Below are 15,288 nucleotides of genomic sequence, written 5' to 3'. Positions count from 1 at the left end.
GCACTTCTCCGGCATCTGCTGTGGTCTCACCTAATCAGTTGAGTTCCTCTCCAAACTACCAGATCTCAATAGGCTGCTCCTTCACTGCATCTGCTTATTGCCTTCTGATTAAATTTCTAGTGGATTGCCCAGGAATTTGAGTAGTGAAAATGAGCTACCCCTTCATTTAAGCCTTTTATGGAAGTGCCAGTGGGAATCCCTGATGACAGCATTACACATCCTGTGCACAACTCAACCTGAGAAGTGTGTGATAATAGGAGAGGGAATTTGTCCCTATCTTCCCTGAATTTTGGGACAGGGCTTTTGTAGCTGGGTGAAGTTGAAGCTTCATATTTTATTGATGAGATGTCAGTAGCCCTTGGTTGGATTTTCTTTGCAGGTGGAAGTTTAGGGAAAGAGGGACCTGTCTGAGCTTGAGGTATCTTCAGAGCACTTGGAATTTATTTCCCATCCCAAACCTTCTGAGATGTAAGGGGCAAGCAGAGCCATGTTGCATTGCCTGTGTCTTTCTCTTTAAGGACAGATTTTAAGACACATCACAAGCGACCACTGTGCTGAGTCCCTGGAGAAAGCTGACACCTTCCTGGGTGTCCAAAATAGCAACACGCTGGGTTTTCACCCCTCTGTTGTCTTGGAGGAGTAGACTGGGAGACAATAAGGCCAGCTCGGGACTACACTTTCCTCTTTCTGTTGTGAAAAGAGCCTTACCTCTGGCTGGTTACAGCACTGAACCGTTCTGGCCATCACCAGCCTGGTCGCAGCGAGCCCAGGGCTCCAGATCACTCACAGGGGGTGATTCCCTCCCCCAGAAAGCCTTGTGATCACTCTCAGTCATTCCCTAGGTGTGAAAGGACCCTGGGTCCAGGTTTGACACTTTCCAAAGCTTCAGAGGTGCAGGATGCCTCTTTGGAGTCCCTTGTGTTGTGCTGGGGCCAGACTCTCTCTTTCTCTCTCTCCCTCTCTCTCTCTGCCATGTTTCAACCATCTTTTGTTTTCTTTTCCAGCAGCTGCAGGTGGTTCCTTTATTCGGCGATATGCAGATAGAACTGGCCAGATACATTAAGACCAGTGCTCACTATGAGGAGAACAAATCCAAGTGAGTGCCTGCCATAATGTCTCTTGGCTTCTGTGTGTGTCCTGAGGGCCGTGGGAGCTGCAGCTCCTGTGTGTGTGTGTGTCCCCGTGAGGTGTGTGCCAGCTCTGTGTGTGCCTCCCTGTCCCTGCATGGGGAGATGTCCTCACCGGCCCTGGGCGTGCAGCCAGCTCCGTGCAGCCATCCCTGGGAGCAGGCAGGGCTGGGAGGGGGCTGGCAGCGAGGCAGGAGGAAGGAAGGGTGCCTGGTGCCTGGACTGGGGCAGCGCCGAGTGCTTGCGAGCTGTGTGAGTGTGAGCGGCGTGTCCCTGCTCTGGGGAGATTTTAATCCACAGTTTGCGCCCCGAGGACAAAATCCCCCAGAGCATGAACGCGGCAGTGGATCTCTGCAGTAGCCAGGGTGTCTCCTCTAGCTCAGGCAGGGCTCATGGGGAAGGACAGCAGCGATGAGGATTGAACCAGAGGCTGGGATGCTCTGGGGGTTAATGAACTGGAAAAGACTGGATGTGGCACTCAGTGCTCTGCGTTAGTTGGTGGGGTGGTGATCAGCCAAAGGTTGCACTTGAGGATCTTAGGGGTCTTTTCCGACCTTAACAATTCTGTGATTGTGAATATTGTGAGAGAAGAGCAGGCATGGAGAGCTCAGGAGCAGCCTGGGCTCACGGGCAGTTTGCAGCTGCCATCACTTGAGTCCACAGACGTTGTTTCGGTCACAGCAGGCACCTGAGAGGCCCACCCTGTGTTTGTAGCTTTGCATCATGCTCAGTGATTGCCAGAAGAATCGTTGTTAGGTTTGGATATCCTTGGAATAAGGTTTGCAACCACACATGAGCAAAGCCTGTCTGAGCTGTGTCTGGATGGAGAGGCAGGTGGCTTTCAGCAGCAGCGACCTTCCACCTGTGGGACTGTGTTGTGTGGAAATCAGGTTTCTCTGGTGTCTCTGAGGAGCAGCCAGGCCAGGCTGTCTCTTCAGCAGGACAGGAACTAAACCTGCAGTGTCACAGCTTCTGTTTGCTCGTCCCCTTCCAGCCCGGAGGGTTTGGCTCCTCTGCCTGCCAGGAGCAGCCCTCCTCCCCTGCCCTCCCAAAGACTGGTTGAAAAGTGCCCGTTAATTGTTCAGGAGAGGTTTGAAAACAACGTGGCAAAACTCCTGAGCAAAAAGTTTTCAATTAAAATTGGGGAGGGGGAAAAAAAAAAAAAAAAAAAAAAAAAAAAGTGATTCTGTGTAATGTGAATTTAAAGAATATTTTTGAAAACTCCTTTTCTTAAAAGAGAAAAATCGTCTGAAGATTTGCACCTTTTTATCCCAAATCATTCAGAAAGCACATTTCAACAAAACACGTGTCAGCAGCATTCCTCATTTTGTCGTCTCAAAACCGAGGTAGCTCATGGGCTGTTTTACCTGTGCACAATATTAATGTCTGTCTTTGGAATCTGTCTCACCAGGTCTGTGTGCCGTACCCTACTAACCAACGTTTCTTCCTCACTCACTTGCCTTCCCAGCAAATTGCATGGGACTCCCAGCTCTTAACTCTGCCGAGGTGCTTCCATGTAACCCCCATTTCTTACTAATACTGTTTTTGTCACTTTCTCTCCCTCCTTGTCTCCGTGCAAGTGGAATTAATTGGTGTTTTTCCCGCGTGGCGCTTTGTTTCTGCACTCTGGAGTAGGTTGTGTGTGGCAGGGAGGGCCGGGGCAGCCCTGGCCAGCCCTGCTAACCTGCAGATTGTCTGGTGGGGAGCACGTGGAAACGGGTAAGAGCCAAACAGGGGACTGGGGGAGGATGGATTTCACAAGGGAGGACGTGGCCCAGCATTTCCAGCGCCTTCTACCACCACAAATACTGGCAACAAGTGCAACAAGTGTCGGGATATGTTTGTCCATATCAGGGGCAGGTTCCTCACCTTCCTTTTGTGCAGCCAGTCTGAACTGGAGAACAGGACTATCATAAGAGGGACAATCATTTAAGGGGGAAAAAAAATATAATCTGGACTTCTACATTGAGATGACAGAGTAAGACAGGACAGTCTCACTGATAGACAAGTGCTTACACAAAACATTTTATTGGAGCCATTCTGGTTCTATATCTGGGGCTAATACATTATGGGGAGAAAGGGGATATTAAATTAAATAGGCCTGGTTTGTCCCATTCCTTCATACATCTGTGCCTTTGGAAAGGGGTGCTGCCTTTTTTTAGGATGACATTACACTGTTGCTTGGTACATACGGCTCAATGCAAATGGAAATCCAGTTCAGGTTAGTCATGTCTGCTCATTGTTTATACCCGGGGTTGTTCACTGAGCCAGAACCAAAAACAATGGCAGGGCTAGTTCTTTGCAGAGTTTTTCTTTGCAGGAGAAGGCAGCACAATCCAGACCTGGAGGGAGGATCTCTGAGGGGATGATTATCCTTAGGTTTAGCAGAAAGGATGCAAACCGTGCGGGTCTTTGAAGTTCATCCTTCCCTGAGAGCTTGTCCCATGACGGCCTGGGAGATTGCCATCTCTCCCTTGGGGTAGGTGAGCCCACATGGAGAGCAGCCCTCAGGGAGGATGGAGCGGACACATCCAGGCTGAGAGGTGGGTCAGGTGTCCCCATCGCTGTGTGAGACCACCTCCGGAAGAGAGACGGCACGAGCCACGAGGGTGGCGTGCCTGGAGCGCGGCAAGGCGAAGGGAGCAGCCGTCCCTGGGCTGTGTGAGCGGGAGCTGTGTCCTGTCCTTGACCCCGCTGCTCTTTTGCCCAGGTGGACGTGCACTCAGAGCAGCATCAGCCCCCAGTACAACATCTGTGAGCAGATGGTGCAGATCCGAGACGACCACATCCGCTTCATCTCGGAGCTGGCGCGCTACAGCAACAGCGAGGTGGGTACAGCTGCGCTCCCTGCAGCCAGGCTCCTGAGGGACGGGCCTGGGACAGGACAGCGTGGCAGGACCACGGTGTGTCACAGATGTGCAGCGAGGGGGGATGGAGGACATGCGTGGAACAAGCTGCTCTTAACTTGCTTTCTAACCGCTGCATTATGAAAGGCTCCTGCAGGTGGGAAATTGTGTGCACCAGGAGATCTACAGCAGCAGCTTCTGCTCCTTGACCGCAGCTTTGTTAAAATGAGCAGAAAAATGGCGACTCAGTGTTTATAATCAGTCAAATGTCAGAACACCAGTGACTTGCAAATAGGGCTTTTCAATTACACTGGCCTGTCAGGCAGGGCTTTGGGGAAAGTTCACGAAGGCATCTCTGTTCTTTTCATTATTGAACACCAGTGCCCTCTCTGATGCCATTGGGACTGGCTTTTGCACATGTGTGATCCTCATTCATCAGTGTCAGTTTAACAAATCGTAGCATTCTCAAGCGCTTCTTTTTTGGCATTTCTAAGAGCTTGTTTGAACTTCAATCAGTAAAGGATTCTCGAGGATTTCAGTGGTATTAGACCATTGAAAAGGAGTGGGAAAGTGGAATACAAACAGTCAGTTATTTGCTCTGAGGTGACAGATCAGGCTCATTTTTTTTGTAGGGGATAATTTGATGCCTGTGCAAAAAGAGCCTTGCCAAGGTCCCTTTTCCTGAGGGATAATGTATGCTTTCCTCAATTCTAGCTTGGTCATAAGGTCAGGAATTCATTTCAAGTGGGATTTGGGAGAGAAGTCTTGACTGAGTGAAGCCGCTGCCGCAAGTTGCTGATTGTAGCCCTGACATGATGTGGTGTCTTCCAGGTGGTCACTGGCTCAGGCCTGGACAGCCAGAAGTCAGATGAGGAGTACAGGGAGCTCTTTGACCTGGCTTTACGGGGGCTGCAGCTGCTGTCCAAGTGGAGTGCCCACGTCATGGAAGTGGTGAGTGCATCCCTGCATCACTGACAGCACTTTGGGGTGAGTCTGGAGCAACTAAAACTGTAATTCAAACGATGAGGGAAATTCTTAATTTGCAAAGTTTTGACCACATCTCAACACAAATCCATGGATGTCAAAGGCCTGGTATGAGTGGCAGCCTCCCAGGTAAAGAAAACCAATTCATTAAGTGATAATAAAGCCAAGAATGTCAAACTGTAGTGATGTCCAGGGAATGGGGTTTTTTGGCATATGACCTAATTCAGTAGTTCTAGCCTATCTTCTTCCTCATTGCAGTGTTGACATGATCTCTTTCCATCTTCTAGTACTCCTGGAAGCTGGTTCATCCCACAGATAAATTCTGTAACAAGGATTGCCCAGGAACAGCCGAAGAGTATGAGAGAGCCACCCGGTACAACTACACCAGTGAGGAGAAGTTTGCCTTTGTGGAAGTAGGTGCCCCGTGCACGAGAGTCAGAGCCAGCCCATGCTGCTTTCCTGTCCGTGTTCCTCAGGCCAGGGAGAGAGAATGGAAGAGTGTTCTCACCATACTCTGCCAGTTCCTCATCCTTGTGACCCATGTTAAGGGGTTAAGGGTTTCCCATATCCCTTAATTTGCTTTAAATTTAATTTTTAAATGTAAATTGCTCCTGGCCAGCATTGGGTCTGTCGTGGAGCCGGCTGACGTTGGCTCCATCAGACATGGCGGGAACGTGAGAAGCTGCTGGAAGCAGCTTCTCACACAAGTCACCCCTGTAGCCTCCTGCTCCCGAAATGTTGTCACACAAACCCAGAGCAGGGGGCTTTGCAGAGCAGTGTGATCTGGAGCAGGAGATGCTCAGCCAGTCCCCAGCACACATCGACCCTCAGCCTGGCTGTCTGTAAGCACTGGGAGCCCTCCTCTGGGGGTCCCTCACCTTCCTGCTGCCTTACACAGTCCAGGGTGGTTTGGATACTGCTTTATGGCTTCCTCCACGCTGCTGTTGGGCAGGGAAGGCTGTGCCCTGTGCAGATGCAGCTCTGTGCAAGCTGCACCCACACGTAGAGCATGTGCGGTGTCCTGGGATCGTGTGGGATTAAAGATACCAAGAGATCAGGAGCAGAAACAAGGGGCAGGGGCCATTTGCAAGAAACTGATGGTATAAATGCTTTCCTCAGCTTCTTGTGACCTGTAAAGCAGCTAACACCCCAAAAATCAGCTGCCTGATCACCGAGCCTCTCTTACTTTAACAGAATTAATTCAGTCCCAAATTCTCTCAGTGCTGGGTTTATAGCCCTCTTCACACAATGGAAAAGCAGCAAATACATTTGGGTTTAACTTTTTCTTCAGGTGATTGCCATGATCAAAGGTCTGCAGGTGCTGATGGGGAGGATGGAGAGCGTCTTCAACCAGGCCATCCGCAACACCATCTACGCGGCGCTGCAGGACTTTGCCCAGGTGACCCTGAGGGAGCCTCTCCGACAGGCTGTCAGGAAGAAGAAGAATGTTCTGATCAGGTCAGTCTGGCCCTGAGTGCAGCGTAAAACCCGTGTATTCATTAGTGTTACGCTTTGTAATCCACGAGCACGTGGCCCTGTGTGCGCTGCAGTGCACGAGCAGCCAGCGGTCCTTGGCCAGCAGCTCCTCCAGAGGAAACTTTTGGGCATCATCCCACCAAAATGTGTGATCCCACCTCAGGTGCCTTCCCTCTCATACGTGCACAGCCATAGGTATTTTCATCTTGAAGTAAAATAAGGCTTAAGCACAGCTTTCCCTCTCCCCACACTCCAGCGTCCTTCAGGCAATTCGGAAGACGATCTGTGACTGGGAGGGAGGTCGGGAGCCTCCAAATGATCCTTGCCTGAGAGGTGAGAAGGATCCCAAAGGTGGATTTGATATTAAAGTCCCACGACGAGCTGTAGGACCATCAAGCACGCAGGTATGTGGCTGGCTGTCTCCTGTGTGGGGAATTAATGGTCTTAGAGCTGTGTAGGACTCTCCTGCCCTGTGGATTAGCAGCTGTTTCTGTGCTCTGTTCCACAGTCTTCATGCTGTTGTGTGATAAATGCTGCTTTCGTGCCTAATTTGTTGTATAATTCCCAAAGCCTCTTCTTTGAGGGGTTTAATTAACTCTGAAGGATAGTGGCTTATGCGTGCCGAGGGTGGTCACCACCTTGGAGAAGCGTTTCATTTTTGTTCCCAGAGCACCAAGGCTGTGTGTGGTGGTGTCTGGAGAGTGGTAACTGCATGTCACCTTTCTTCCAAAGCTTTACATGGTGCGGACCATGCTGGAGTCCCTCATAGCAGACAAGAGTGGCTCGAAGAAGACTCTGAGGAGCAGCTTGGATGGGCCGATAGTCTTGGCCATTGAGGAGTTCCACAAGCAGTCCTTCTTCTTCACCCACCTTCTCAACATCAGTGGTGAGGTTATGGCAGGGGGAGGCTGGAACCCAGACCTTGCGTGTTCAGAAAGGCAAAAGCAGATCAGCTTTGCTCCTTGTTGACCTCTGCAGAAGGTTTTCCTTGTTTTTTCCCAAATGTCCTACTCCTGCCTGGTTCAGGCATGCTTCTGTGGAGTAGTGGTTGTGTGAACAGAGCTGTCAGCGAGAGCAAATAGCTGTGGGTGGTAGTTTATTTTCTAGGATTGGACTTTCCTTCTGTCCAAACAAATTGGGCTACTGGATACAGAAAAAGTCTTCCAGAATAGCTCTGAGCCATTCAAGTGTTCTCCTTGTCCCTCTAGAGCAAAAGGGGTGATCCCTTCCTTCTTCTTGCGTTGCCCAGTGCTCAGGCAGCGTGGACATGGTCTTTGTAACCAGAGGCATCCTAGAAAAATGTTCCATGCCCAAAAGCAAGGCTGCAGCAGCTGCCTCCTGTGCCACGCCCAGGGGAGTAATGTGGGGGTAACGTGGATCCTCTGTGCGTTCCAGAAGCTCTGCAGCAGTGCTGTGACCTGTCCCAGCTCTGGTTCCGGGAGTTCTTCTTGGAGCTGACCATGGGCCGCCGCATCCAGTTCCCCATCGAGATGTCCATGCCCTGGATCCTCACGGACCATATTTTGGAAACCAAAGAGCCCTCCATGATGGAGTAAGAGCTGATGGGCTCCGTTGGGACTGTGCACGTGCTGGGCTTGGGGGTTTTGTTCAGGAAGAAGGGTAGGCTGGTGATGAGCAGTCTTTTTGACGTGGGAGGTAAATGGATGTTCCTTGATCTGCTGTCACATGGATGGTGCTGTGTGAACACCTCATTTGCAGACACAGGGGCGACTTCCTGGCGCTGGCACTTCTTTCTGTGTCATAAACAGCAGCTGGCAACTGTAGGGATGTGGGCAGGACCTGATGGCACTGTCACCTGCACACAGCACTGAGACAGATGTGTCACCAGAGGGGGTGGGCCCAGGCTAAGCCATCTCAACTTCTTTATATGTGGGATAAATGATGAGAGGAATTGCTGTTCTGCAAGTGTAACCACCTTCATAATGTCTTCCTCGTTAAGAAAACTTGGTTTTCTGTTGCATGGGCATTGTCAGAGCACTCTCTGGAGTGAGGGCAGGGTGAAAGCTTTTTTAAGGGCAGAGAAGAAGCAAGTGTTGATTGAACAACTCATAATTTTCTCACTTCCAGATTGTAGCTGCTTCCTGCAGAACTCAGGGATAAAGAGGGATTGTTTGAGGGGCTGCAGGGAGTGGCAATGATTGGCTTGAAGTCAGAGAAAAGCTTTTTTTTTTTTTTTTTTGCATTAGGCAGGGCACGACATGCACTGGCTGCTGCTATTTTATGCACTATGTTGGTAAGCTCCGAAGTTAATTTTAGATGTGGTTTGTGTTCCTGCCCTCAGGTATGTGCTGTACCCCCTGGACCTCTACAATGACAGTGCATACTATGCTTTGACCAAGTTCAAAAAGCAGTTCCTGTATGATGAAATTGAAGCTGAAGTAAGTTCTCTTCATCTTTTTCATATGGAAAGAGCTCACTGGGGACACACTGCCCTGTCTGACCCAGCAGTTCATTATAGGCACCTTTCTCCTGAAAGGAATCAGACTGAGAAGTTTTCAAAAAGATCAGCATTTCCAGAGACCCCACAGATTCTCCTGATTAAGGGCTTCAGCTCATGGAAGCCAAAAGCTGTCAAACACTGGGGACATGGCAGAGTCTGATGAGCACAGGGCTTGAGACATCAGAGGAAAATGAGAAATTCCCTGAGAGGGAAGGATGGTTGAGGGTGGGGGACCAGGACCTGTAAGAACGTGCAGAAACTATAAAGAGATAAATGTAACTCCATTTTTCTGCTTACCTTCAGCATTGTGAGAGCTGCAGTGTGGTTTTTTAGGCAGTGTGACCTTTAATACATGTTTGTGTTAAATGAGAGATCTGTGTTGGGTTGTATTGATCTTGCATGCGTAGGAAGGAGCTGTTCCGTGCTGGTGACACCCTCACCAAGTCTTGTTTTTTTCTCCCCCAGGTGAATTTGTGCTTTGATCAATTTGTGTACAAGCTGGCAGATCAGATCTTTGCCTATTACAAAGCAATGGCTGGCAGGTAAGAGAGCCTGACTGCTGATGGTGACTGATGATATCGCTGCATCCAATTTGCTGTTAACCAAAAGGTTTCCCTCAGGGAGCAGCCACTGCAAGAAGACGAAACATAGATCATCCCTGTCCCCAGAGCTGGCTGTCCACAGCAGACCAGTGTAGATGGGGAAAATTAATTAAGGAGACACAGTTAAAAGTGTAAAAAAAAAATAATTGGCATCCGAAGTAGCTGTCAGAGTACAGTTTGTGAGAGCAGAAAGGCAAACTGAGCTTATTACAGGCATGTCCTGGCTTGACTTCTGTTTGTGCACCAGGCAGAGGACTGCTCCCATCCCTACAAAGCAGGAATATGCACTTGTCCTCACCCTCATAAAGCAGCAGGACTCCCTTTGGGGAGACAGAACCTTTGTGGCATATCCTCCTTACCAATTTAAAGGACATGGATGAAATCTAGTGAGGATCCTCTTCTCATGGCCCCAAAGATGTGAACCAAGTCTTCCAATTGACTGCAAGTTCTGTCTCTAGGTCACATTTGGCCTTAGAAAAGGAAAACAATCAGCATCACCAACCAAATGTTCCCAGAGCAGATTTTCAAGGAAGGAGCAGGCCAGGGGAACTAGCCAGTACCTGGCACTGATACCTTTCAGCACATTTTTTTTAATCTTTCTGAATATTTTAGCCACAAAAGACAAGCAGGGCAGTCCCCAAGATAACAACCACTGCTCTGTGATTTAGTGTGCAGAGATTACTTGGCATTCAGAGCCAAGATTAAAAGAAGGGCAAAAACAGCTCTGGAAAGAGGCACAGAGAAGCTGATAGTGTCTGTTTCTATTTTCCTGACACTGCTTCTCTTTTTCAGTGTTTTACTGGACAAACGTTTCCGGGCTGAATGCAAGAATTACGGGGTGATCATTCCATACCCACCATCGAACCGCTACGAAACGCTGCTCAAGCAGAGGCACGTCCAGGTACAGTGCAAGCAGCACACCCCAGCACTCATCATCCTGGTCTGTTACCCTTTTGGTGGTGAAGGCATCCTAGTTGAGGTTTGCTCTGGACTGAGAAGATTTGAATCTGTTTGTGACACAGAAATGGGTTATGCTCCACATTTCCCTTGTTCCCTCTTAAGTAATCTTAACCTTAACTCAACCAAGGCATTTGCGTCACTACTTTCACATTTAAGCAGACTTTGAGGTTTGGCTTTAATTGGTGTGTCGAGTAAAAAATGAAATACCTTTTCCCCATCAGTATATAACATGCAAATCTCTTCTTTTTGCCAGTTGCTGGGCAGATCAATCGACCTGAACAGGCTCATTACCCAGCGCATCTCTGCAGCCATGTACAAATCGTTAGACCAGGCCATCAGCCGCTTCGAGAGCGAGGACCTGACATCCATCGTGGTAAGAACTTCTGTTGACTCTGAGTATGAGCAGGGAGACAAATGGATACACAGTCAACTGTCTTCTGTTTTGAGTTCCCCCTGCAGCAGCTTTCAATGAGTCGTGTATCTTCCTTTATGCTGTTGAGTTTTTACTATTTCTGTTTATGCAGCTTTAATTGCATTATTATCAGACCATTAAGTATCTGTGTGGATCATAAAGTGACAGTCAGCGGTTAGACTTTGCAGAGCTCATATAAGAGAGTCCTGTAAAATAGGAGAAAGAAATCTTGGCTTTAATTCTCAGTTGGATGAAGGGGGCTGTGACATTGTTCGTGTGTGTACAGGATTTGCTGTCTTTGATATGTTAGAGGAGCATCAGAGTCAAGTAGTGTAAAATTACCAGTTTCCACCTTTGGAGGATTCTGAGGTGAAAGCCAGCCAGTGCTCAGTGGGGAACAAATTAATTTTGCGTCCTGCAGGTTCACAAAATACTGGACCAGGACCCCCCTGAGTGGAAGTGCAGTTGGCCTTGGCCGCTGAGTTAAATTGATGTCTTTAGTTCTGCGTGCGTGTGGATAAAAAACCACTCCCATGGCAATGAAATCAGCTGTTTCTGTTGTAATACATTGCATTTTCTGCTGCTTTATGTGCTGCAGGAGCTGGAGTGGCTCTTGGAAATCAACCGCCTGACTCACAGGCTGCTGTGCAAGCACATGACTCTGGACAGCTTCGATGCCATGTTCCGCGAGGCCAACCACAACGTGTCCGCGCCCTATGGGCGCATCACCCTGCACGTCTTCTGGGAGCTCAACTTCGACTTCCTGCCCAACTACTGCTACAACGGATCCACCAACAGGTGAGGAGGGAAAGCAAGGCCACCTGGAGACCCTGCTTTTCTTTCCAGAACGTCAAACCTGCCACGTAAAATTGACACGCGTTGTGCTCCCTGTGGGATGCAACAGTTACTCCTAGAATGAAGTTGAAGCCCACCGTCTTCCTTAGGTCTTGAAAATGTCAGTAACAAATTCAAGCAGCAGTTAGACAGTGATTGAAGTGGCTGAGGGTTGTTTTACTCAGCAAGAGGGCTGTGGTAGCTGCTCAGATACTGTTTTCTTGCCTGCCAAAAATGAGAAGAAATCTCTCTTTTAGCAGGTTTTACCGCCAACAGATTGCGGCAGGATTTTGCATTCCTGTTGGTGTAGCTCAGGCCATGAATTCTAACCAGCCTGCAGCTGCAGGTCATCCCAGCCCGTGCCCTGTGTGTGCTCAGTTAACCAGGCTCTGACCACTTCCCTCCCCGTGTCCCGTGCTCGCAGGTTTGTGAGGACAGCGATCCCCTTCACACAGGAGCCCCAGCGGGACAAGCCAGCCAACGTCCAGCCCTATTACCTCTACGGCTCCAAGGTCAGTAAATGAGCCACAACAGCCAGCTGGGGTGGGTATTGGAAGTATTTATTTAGGAAGGGAAAGAAATGCAAGGATTAGTTCATTAACAGAGCGGTGGGTGCCAGTGAGCGGGGTCACATTGCTGTGTGCAACCAAACGGGCATGCAAGAAGCAGATCCAGTGTGCTGTTGCTTTTGCTTTTTTGTATTCTTCTCCATAAAATGCCCATGTTAAGGGATGTCAGCACTGCTCTTGCTTGAGTTGGCACTGATCCATCTAAATGCACAGGGAAGTGAGCAACTTAGTGCTCTGATGCAGTGATGCTCCCCAAGGAAGGTACTGCTCCAGAAATCCCATTTTCTGTTCAAGATGGGGATTACTAAAATACTTGTGTGTGCGCTACTTAATGCTGACAAGAAGCTTTTTTCTCAGGCTGCACTGTTTATACAGGCGTTACAAGGGCTTGGGGTGTGATGCTAGTGGAGGGGCACTCAAGTGTGACGCTACTTGAGTAGAGTTTATTTCTTGTGGACATTGATTGATGACTCTGAAGTGAACCCACAGCACTGATGCACATGAGCTAATGACACTACAGTCTGCCAAGCCTGGCTTTTCCCAGAGAGCTCACTTGGTCTCTTATTTAAAAATCCTCAGCAAATGAGAGTAATTGTATCACTTGACAAAAATCTTTTTTCCTGTGACCCATGTCTATGCCTCTTGTTCTACCCTGGGACAGACAGCTGCTGTGGACGCACAAGACAGTCCTTTTGGCAAGAGCTGGGAAAGAGCCGGACAAACCAAACCCCTAAGCAAGATTTTATTTTCTCTTGTTTTCATTGAAGGCCATGCTGTGGCAAGATGGCCCTTTTGTCATCACTGTTTTTATAGGAAAAAAAGCAGTGAGGGGAATTATACGGGCTCTCCTTCATGAAGCTGGAGCTCCTCATTAGCACCGTGGTCATGGGCACTTCCAGGAGCTCCTCTCTCAGTCCATCACTCAGCGGCTCCTCTGGTGAGCTGCTTCTTTCCACCACTTCTTCGGGGCTGCTGTCGGGGTGCTTCAGCCCTGCAGCCCGCTGGCACCGCGCAGACCAGAGCTGCAGGCAGCCGTAGGCCAGGAGGGCGAGGAAGCAGAGGAGCAGGAGGCTGCTCACCATCCACATGGACGTGGTGGGCTCGTGCTTGGAGCCGCCGAAAACCAGGGGGATTTTGTCCAGAGTGTGGAAGGTGGTGCAGTGGTTGCTGGAGGGGTAGGAGTTCTTGCAGGTGATGCAGAGCACGTAGATCGTGGATGGTGTGAGGCGGTGCAGCACCAGGGAGCTGAGCGGGTGCCGGACGCGCTCCTCGCGGTGGAAGTTCTGCCGCAGGTAGCCGGCGAAGACGCTGTTCCAGTTGGGGCGGTACATGACGTGGTAGTAGTTCTCCGGGCAGGGGCTGCTCGTGGCCCAGGACACGGTGGCGCTGGTGTAAGTGATGTTGTGCACTTCGATGTTCATCGTGCCCCTGAAACCAGATGCGGGGAGAGGCTCAGTTTTCTGATTCGTGTCGAGGCTCAAAGGACGCTGACATCGGTGAAGTCTTTCCACTGACTTTCCACAGTCCTTAAACTGGACTCAACACTATCCTGGCTCACTCAAGTTACGTGCTAAAATTACAAAAGACAAATCCTGCTGTTGCCCAGACTACTCTATCGCTCTGCTTCACAACAAAAACGTGCAGCTGGGGCACAGGGTATACTTTTTGCTCCGGTTATATTTTTTTAAAAAATCTCTCTGACTGCTTGTTTGTATCGGAAGCTTTTCTAGCTTTTTGTTTCCCACTAAATAAAAAGGAGTTAATCACTCTGCAAGTGTGATTAACATAAAGCGATCATTAAACCAGCTCCAGCTTGCCTTGTGAAGCTGCCAATCAACAGATATTTTGATTTTACGCCTAAATGCCATTTAGAAGGCTCCATAATGGTTAATTCGCTGTGTTAAGTTGTCGCTGCATTTTCTGTACCTTCCTTGCTTAATAAAGTATAAACTCTTTCTGTTCCTACAGCATCTCACGCTGCGATAGTAGGATAATAACAGGATCTTAAACGTGAACTCTGTAGGTTGGTGAAATATAAAAGCAGTGCCTTTAGGGAAACACAAATACATGAAAAACAAGAACAAAAACAGAATAAAGACACTGCCCGCCTCACAAATTTAAACATTGAAAGTGATTTGAGCCAGAGTGAGTAGTAGATTATGATCCCTGATGGTGCAATGTCCAGTAGTTTTTGAATACTCTCTGAGCTGCGTGGCTGTTTAGCAGCAGCCACACATTACTTGAGCACATCCCTCCTTTAGATCCCCAGAGTGCTCTCTGAGCCCCGCTGCAGGGCTCTCAGTCCCAGCCTGCGAGTGCTCAGAGCAGCACCTCCCTTCAGTTGAGCTGGTTTACTCTTTCCTTTATCCCCCTCTCTCTAACAATCACTAACTTTCCTTGAATTCACTCAAGGATAAGCTCATCTTAGTGACTGCTGATCTCTTCTTGCCTGAGGCTGCAGGTGCCCATGCTGAGCCCTCCCAGAGCCAGCACTTACCTCTGGCCAGGTCCTCTGGTGACAGAGTTTCCCTCAGGCAGCGCCTTGCCAGCACTCACCTCCCTCCTGCCTCTGCTAAATCCTTCCCTGAGCACTCCCTGGTTTATACCCAGCTCGGGCTCCGTCATCTCTCACCATGGCAACCAATAGGAAAGGATGGGCAGGCATCTTCCAGTGATTTGGGAGTGTTATCCTTAAAAGCTTCTGCCAGAGAGAAGTGTGTGTCTCCAAGGTAGGAAAAAACAAGCCAGGTAGCTTTTCTTGCTGGCTTATTTGTGGATTTTTTTGTTTGTTTTTCCTGTATCCATATTCCCCCAGAAGAACTATCCCTGAGCCCCAGCAGGGTCTGGGGTTGCAGACACACTGCCACACGGTGTGAAATCTGGGATCCTGGCCTGTGGTACCATTGACTCAGGGACTTTGTCTTTAGTTCTGTGATTTCTTGCACACTTAAACTGCTGATTTAAGTTAGAGCCATTAGTACATTTTGATCCCTGATGGTGCTGCAATCTCCAGTAGC

General features: G+C 49.2%; 2 protein-coding genes across 8 annotated transcripts in view; one reads left to right on the top strand and one right to left on the bottom strand.

Moving 5' to 3' along the window:
* CYFIP2 (cytoplasmic FMR1 interacting protein 2) overlaps positions 1-15,288 on the top strand; it is a 49,316-nt gene that overhangs the window by 15,388 nt on the left and 18,640 nt on the right. For 6 of the 7 annotated variants that reach the window (XM_040078127.2, XM_058422477.1, XM_040078125.1 and 3 more), the window contains 14 exons: positions 1,005-1,096; positions 3,838-3,955; positions 4,805-4,924; positions 5,245-5,370; positions 6,249-6,415; positions 6,690-6,837; positions 7,166-7,319; positions 7,829-7,985; positions 8,736-8,832; positions 9,360-9,436; positions 10,289-10,397; positions 10,710-10,829; positions 11,467-11,666; positions 12,127-12,214. In XM_040078127.2, coding sequence (XP_039934061.1) covers positions 1,005-1,096; positions 3,838-3,955; positions 4,805-4,924; positions 5,245-5,370; positions 6,249-6,415; positions 6,690-6,837; positions 7,166-7,319; positions 7,829-7,985; positions 8,736-8,832; positions 9,360-9,436; positions 10,289-10,397; positions 10,710-10,829; positions 11,467-11,666; positions 12,127-12,214 — 1,773 coding nt within the window. The remainder of the gene's footprint in view (positions 1-1,004; positions 1,097-3,837; positions 3,956-4,804; positions 4,925-5,244; positions 5,371-6,248; positions 6,416-6,689; positions 6,838-7,165; positions 7,320-7,828; positions 7,986-8,735; positions 8,833-9,359; positions 9,437-10,288; positions 10,398-10,709; positions 10,830-11,466; positions 11,667-12,126; positions 12,215-15,288) is intronic. The other variant, XM_040078129.2, reaches the window with a different exon arrangement.
* On the bottom strand, positions 12,242-14,832 carry FNDC9 (fibronectin type III domain containing 9). The gene is made up of 2 exons (XM_040078131.1): positions 14,769-14,832; positions 12,242-13,699 (listed from the first exon to the last, which is right to left on the bottom strand). Exon 2 carries the CDS (start codon positions 13,690-13,692, stop codon positions 13,030-13,032), a length of 663 nt encoding a protein of 220 aa, XP_039934065.1. The 5' UTR covers positions 13,693-13,699; positions 14,769-14,832; the 3' UTR covers positions 12,242-13,029.

This window comes from Hirundo rustica, chromosome 14, assembly GCF_015227805.2.
Source record: "Hirundo rustica isolate bHirRus1 chromosome 14, bHirRus1.pri.v3, whole genome shotgun sequence".
Lineage (NCBI taxonomy): Eukaryota > Metazoa > Chordata > Aves > Passeriformes > Hirundinidae > Hirundo > Hirundo rustica.
The sequence above is the reverse complement of the archived record's forward strand: the minus strand, read 5'-3'. Positions and strand labels throughout refer to the sequence as shown.

Excerpts from the sequence above, each read along its gene's own strand:
- FNDC9 (XM_040078131.1), bottom strand. The coding sequence starts at position 13,692 with ATGAACATCGAAGTGCACAACATCACTTACACCAGCGCCACCGTGTCC.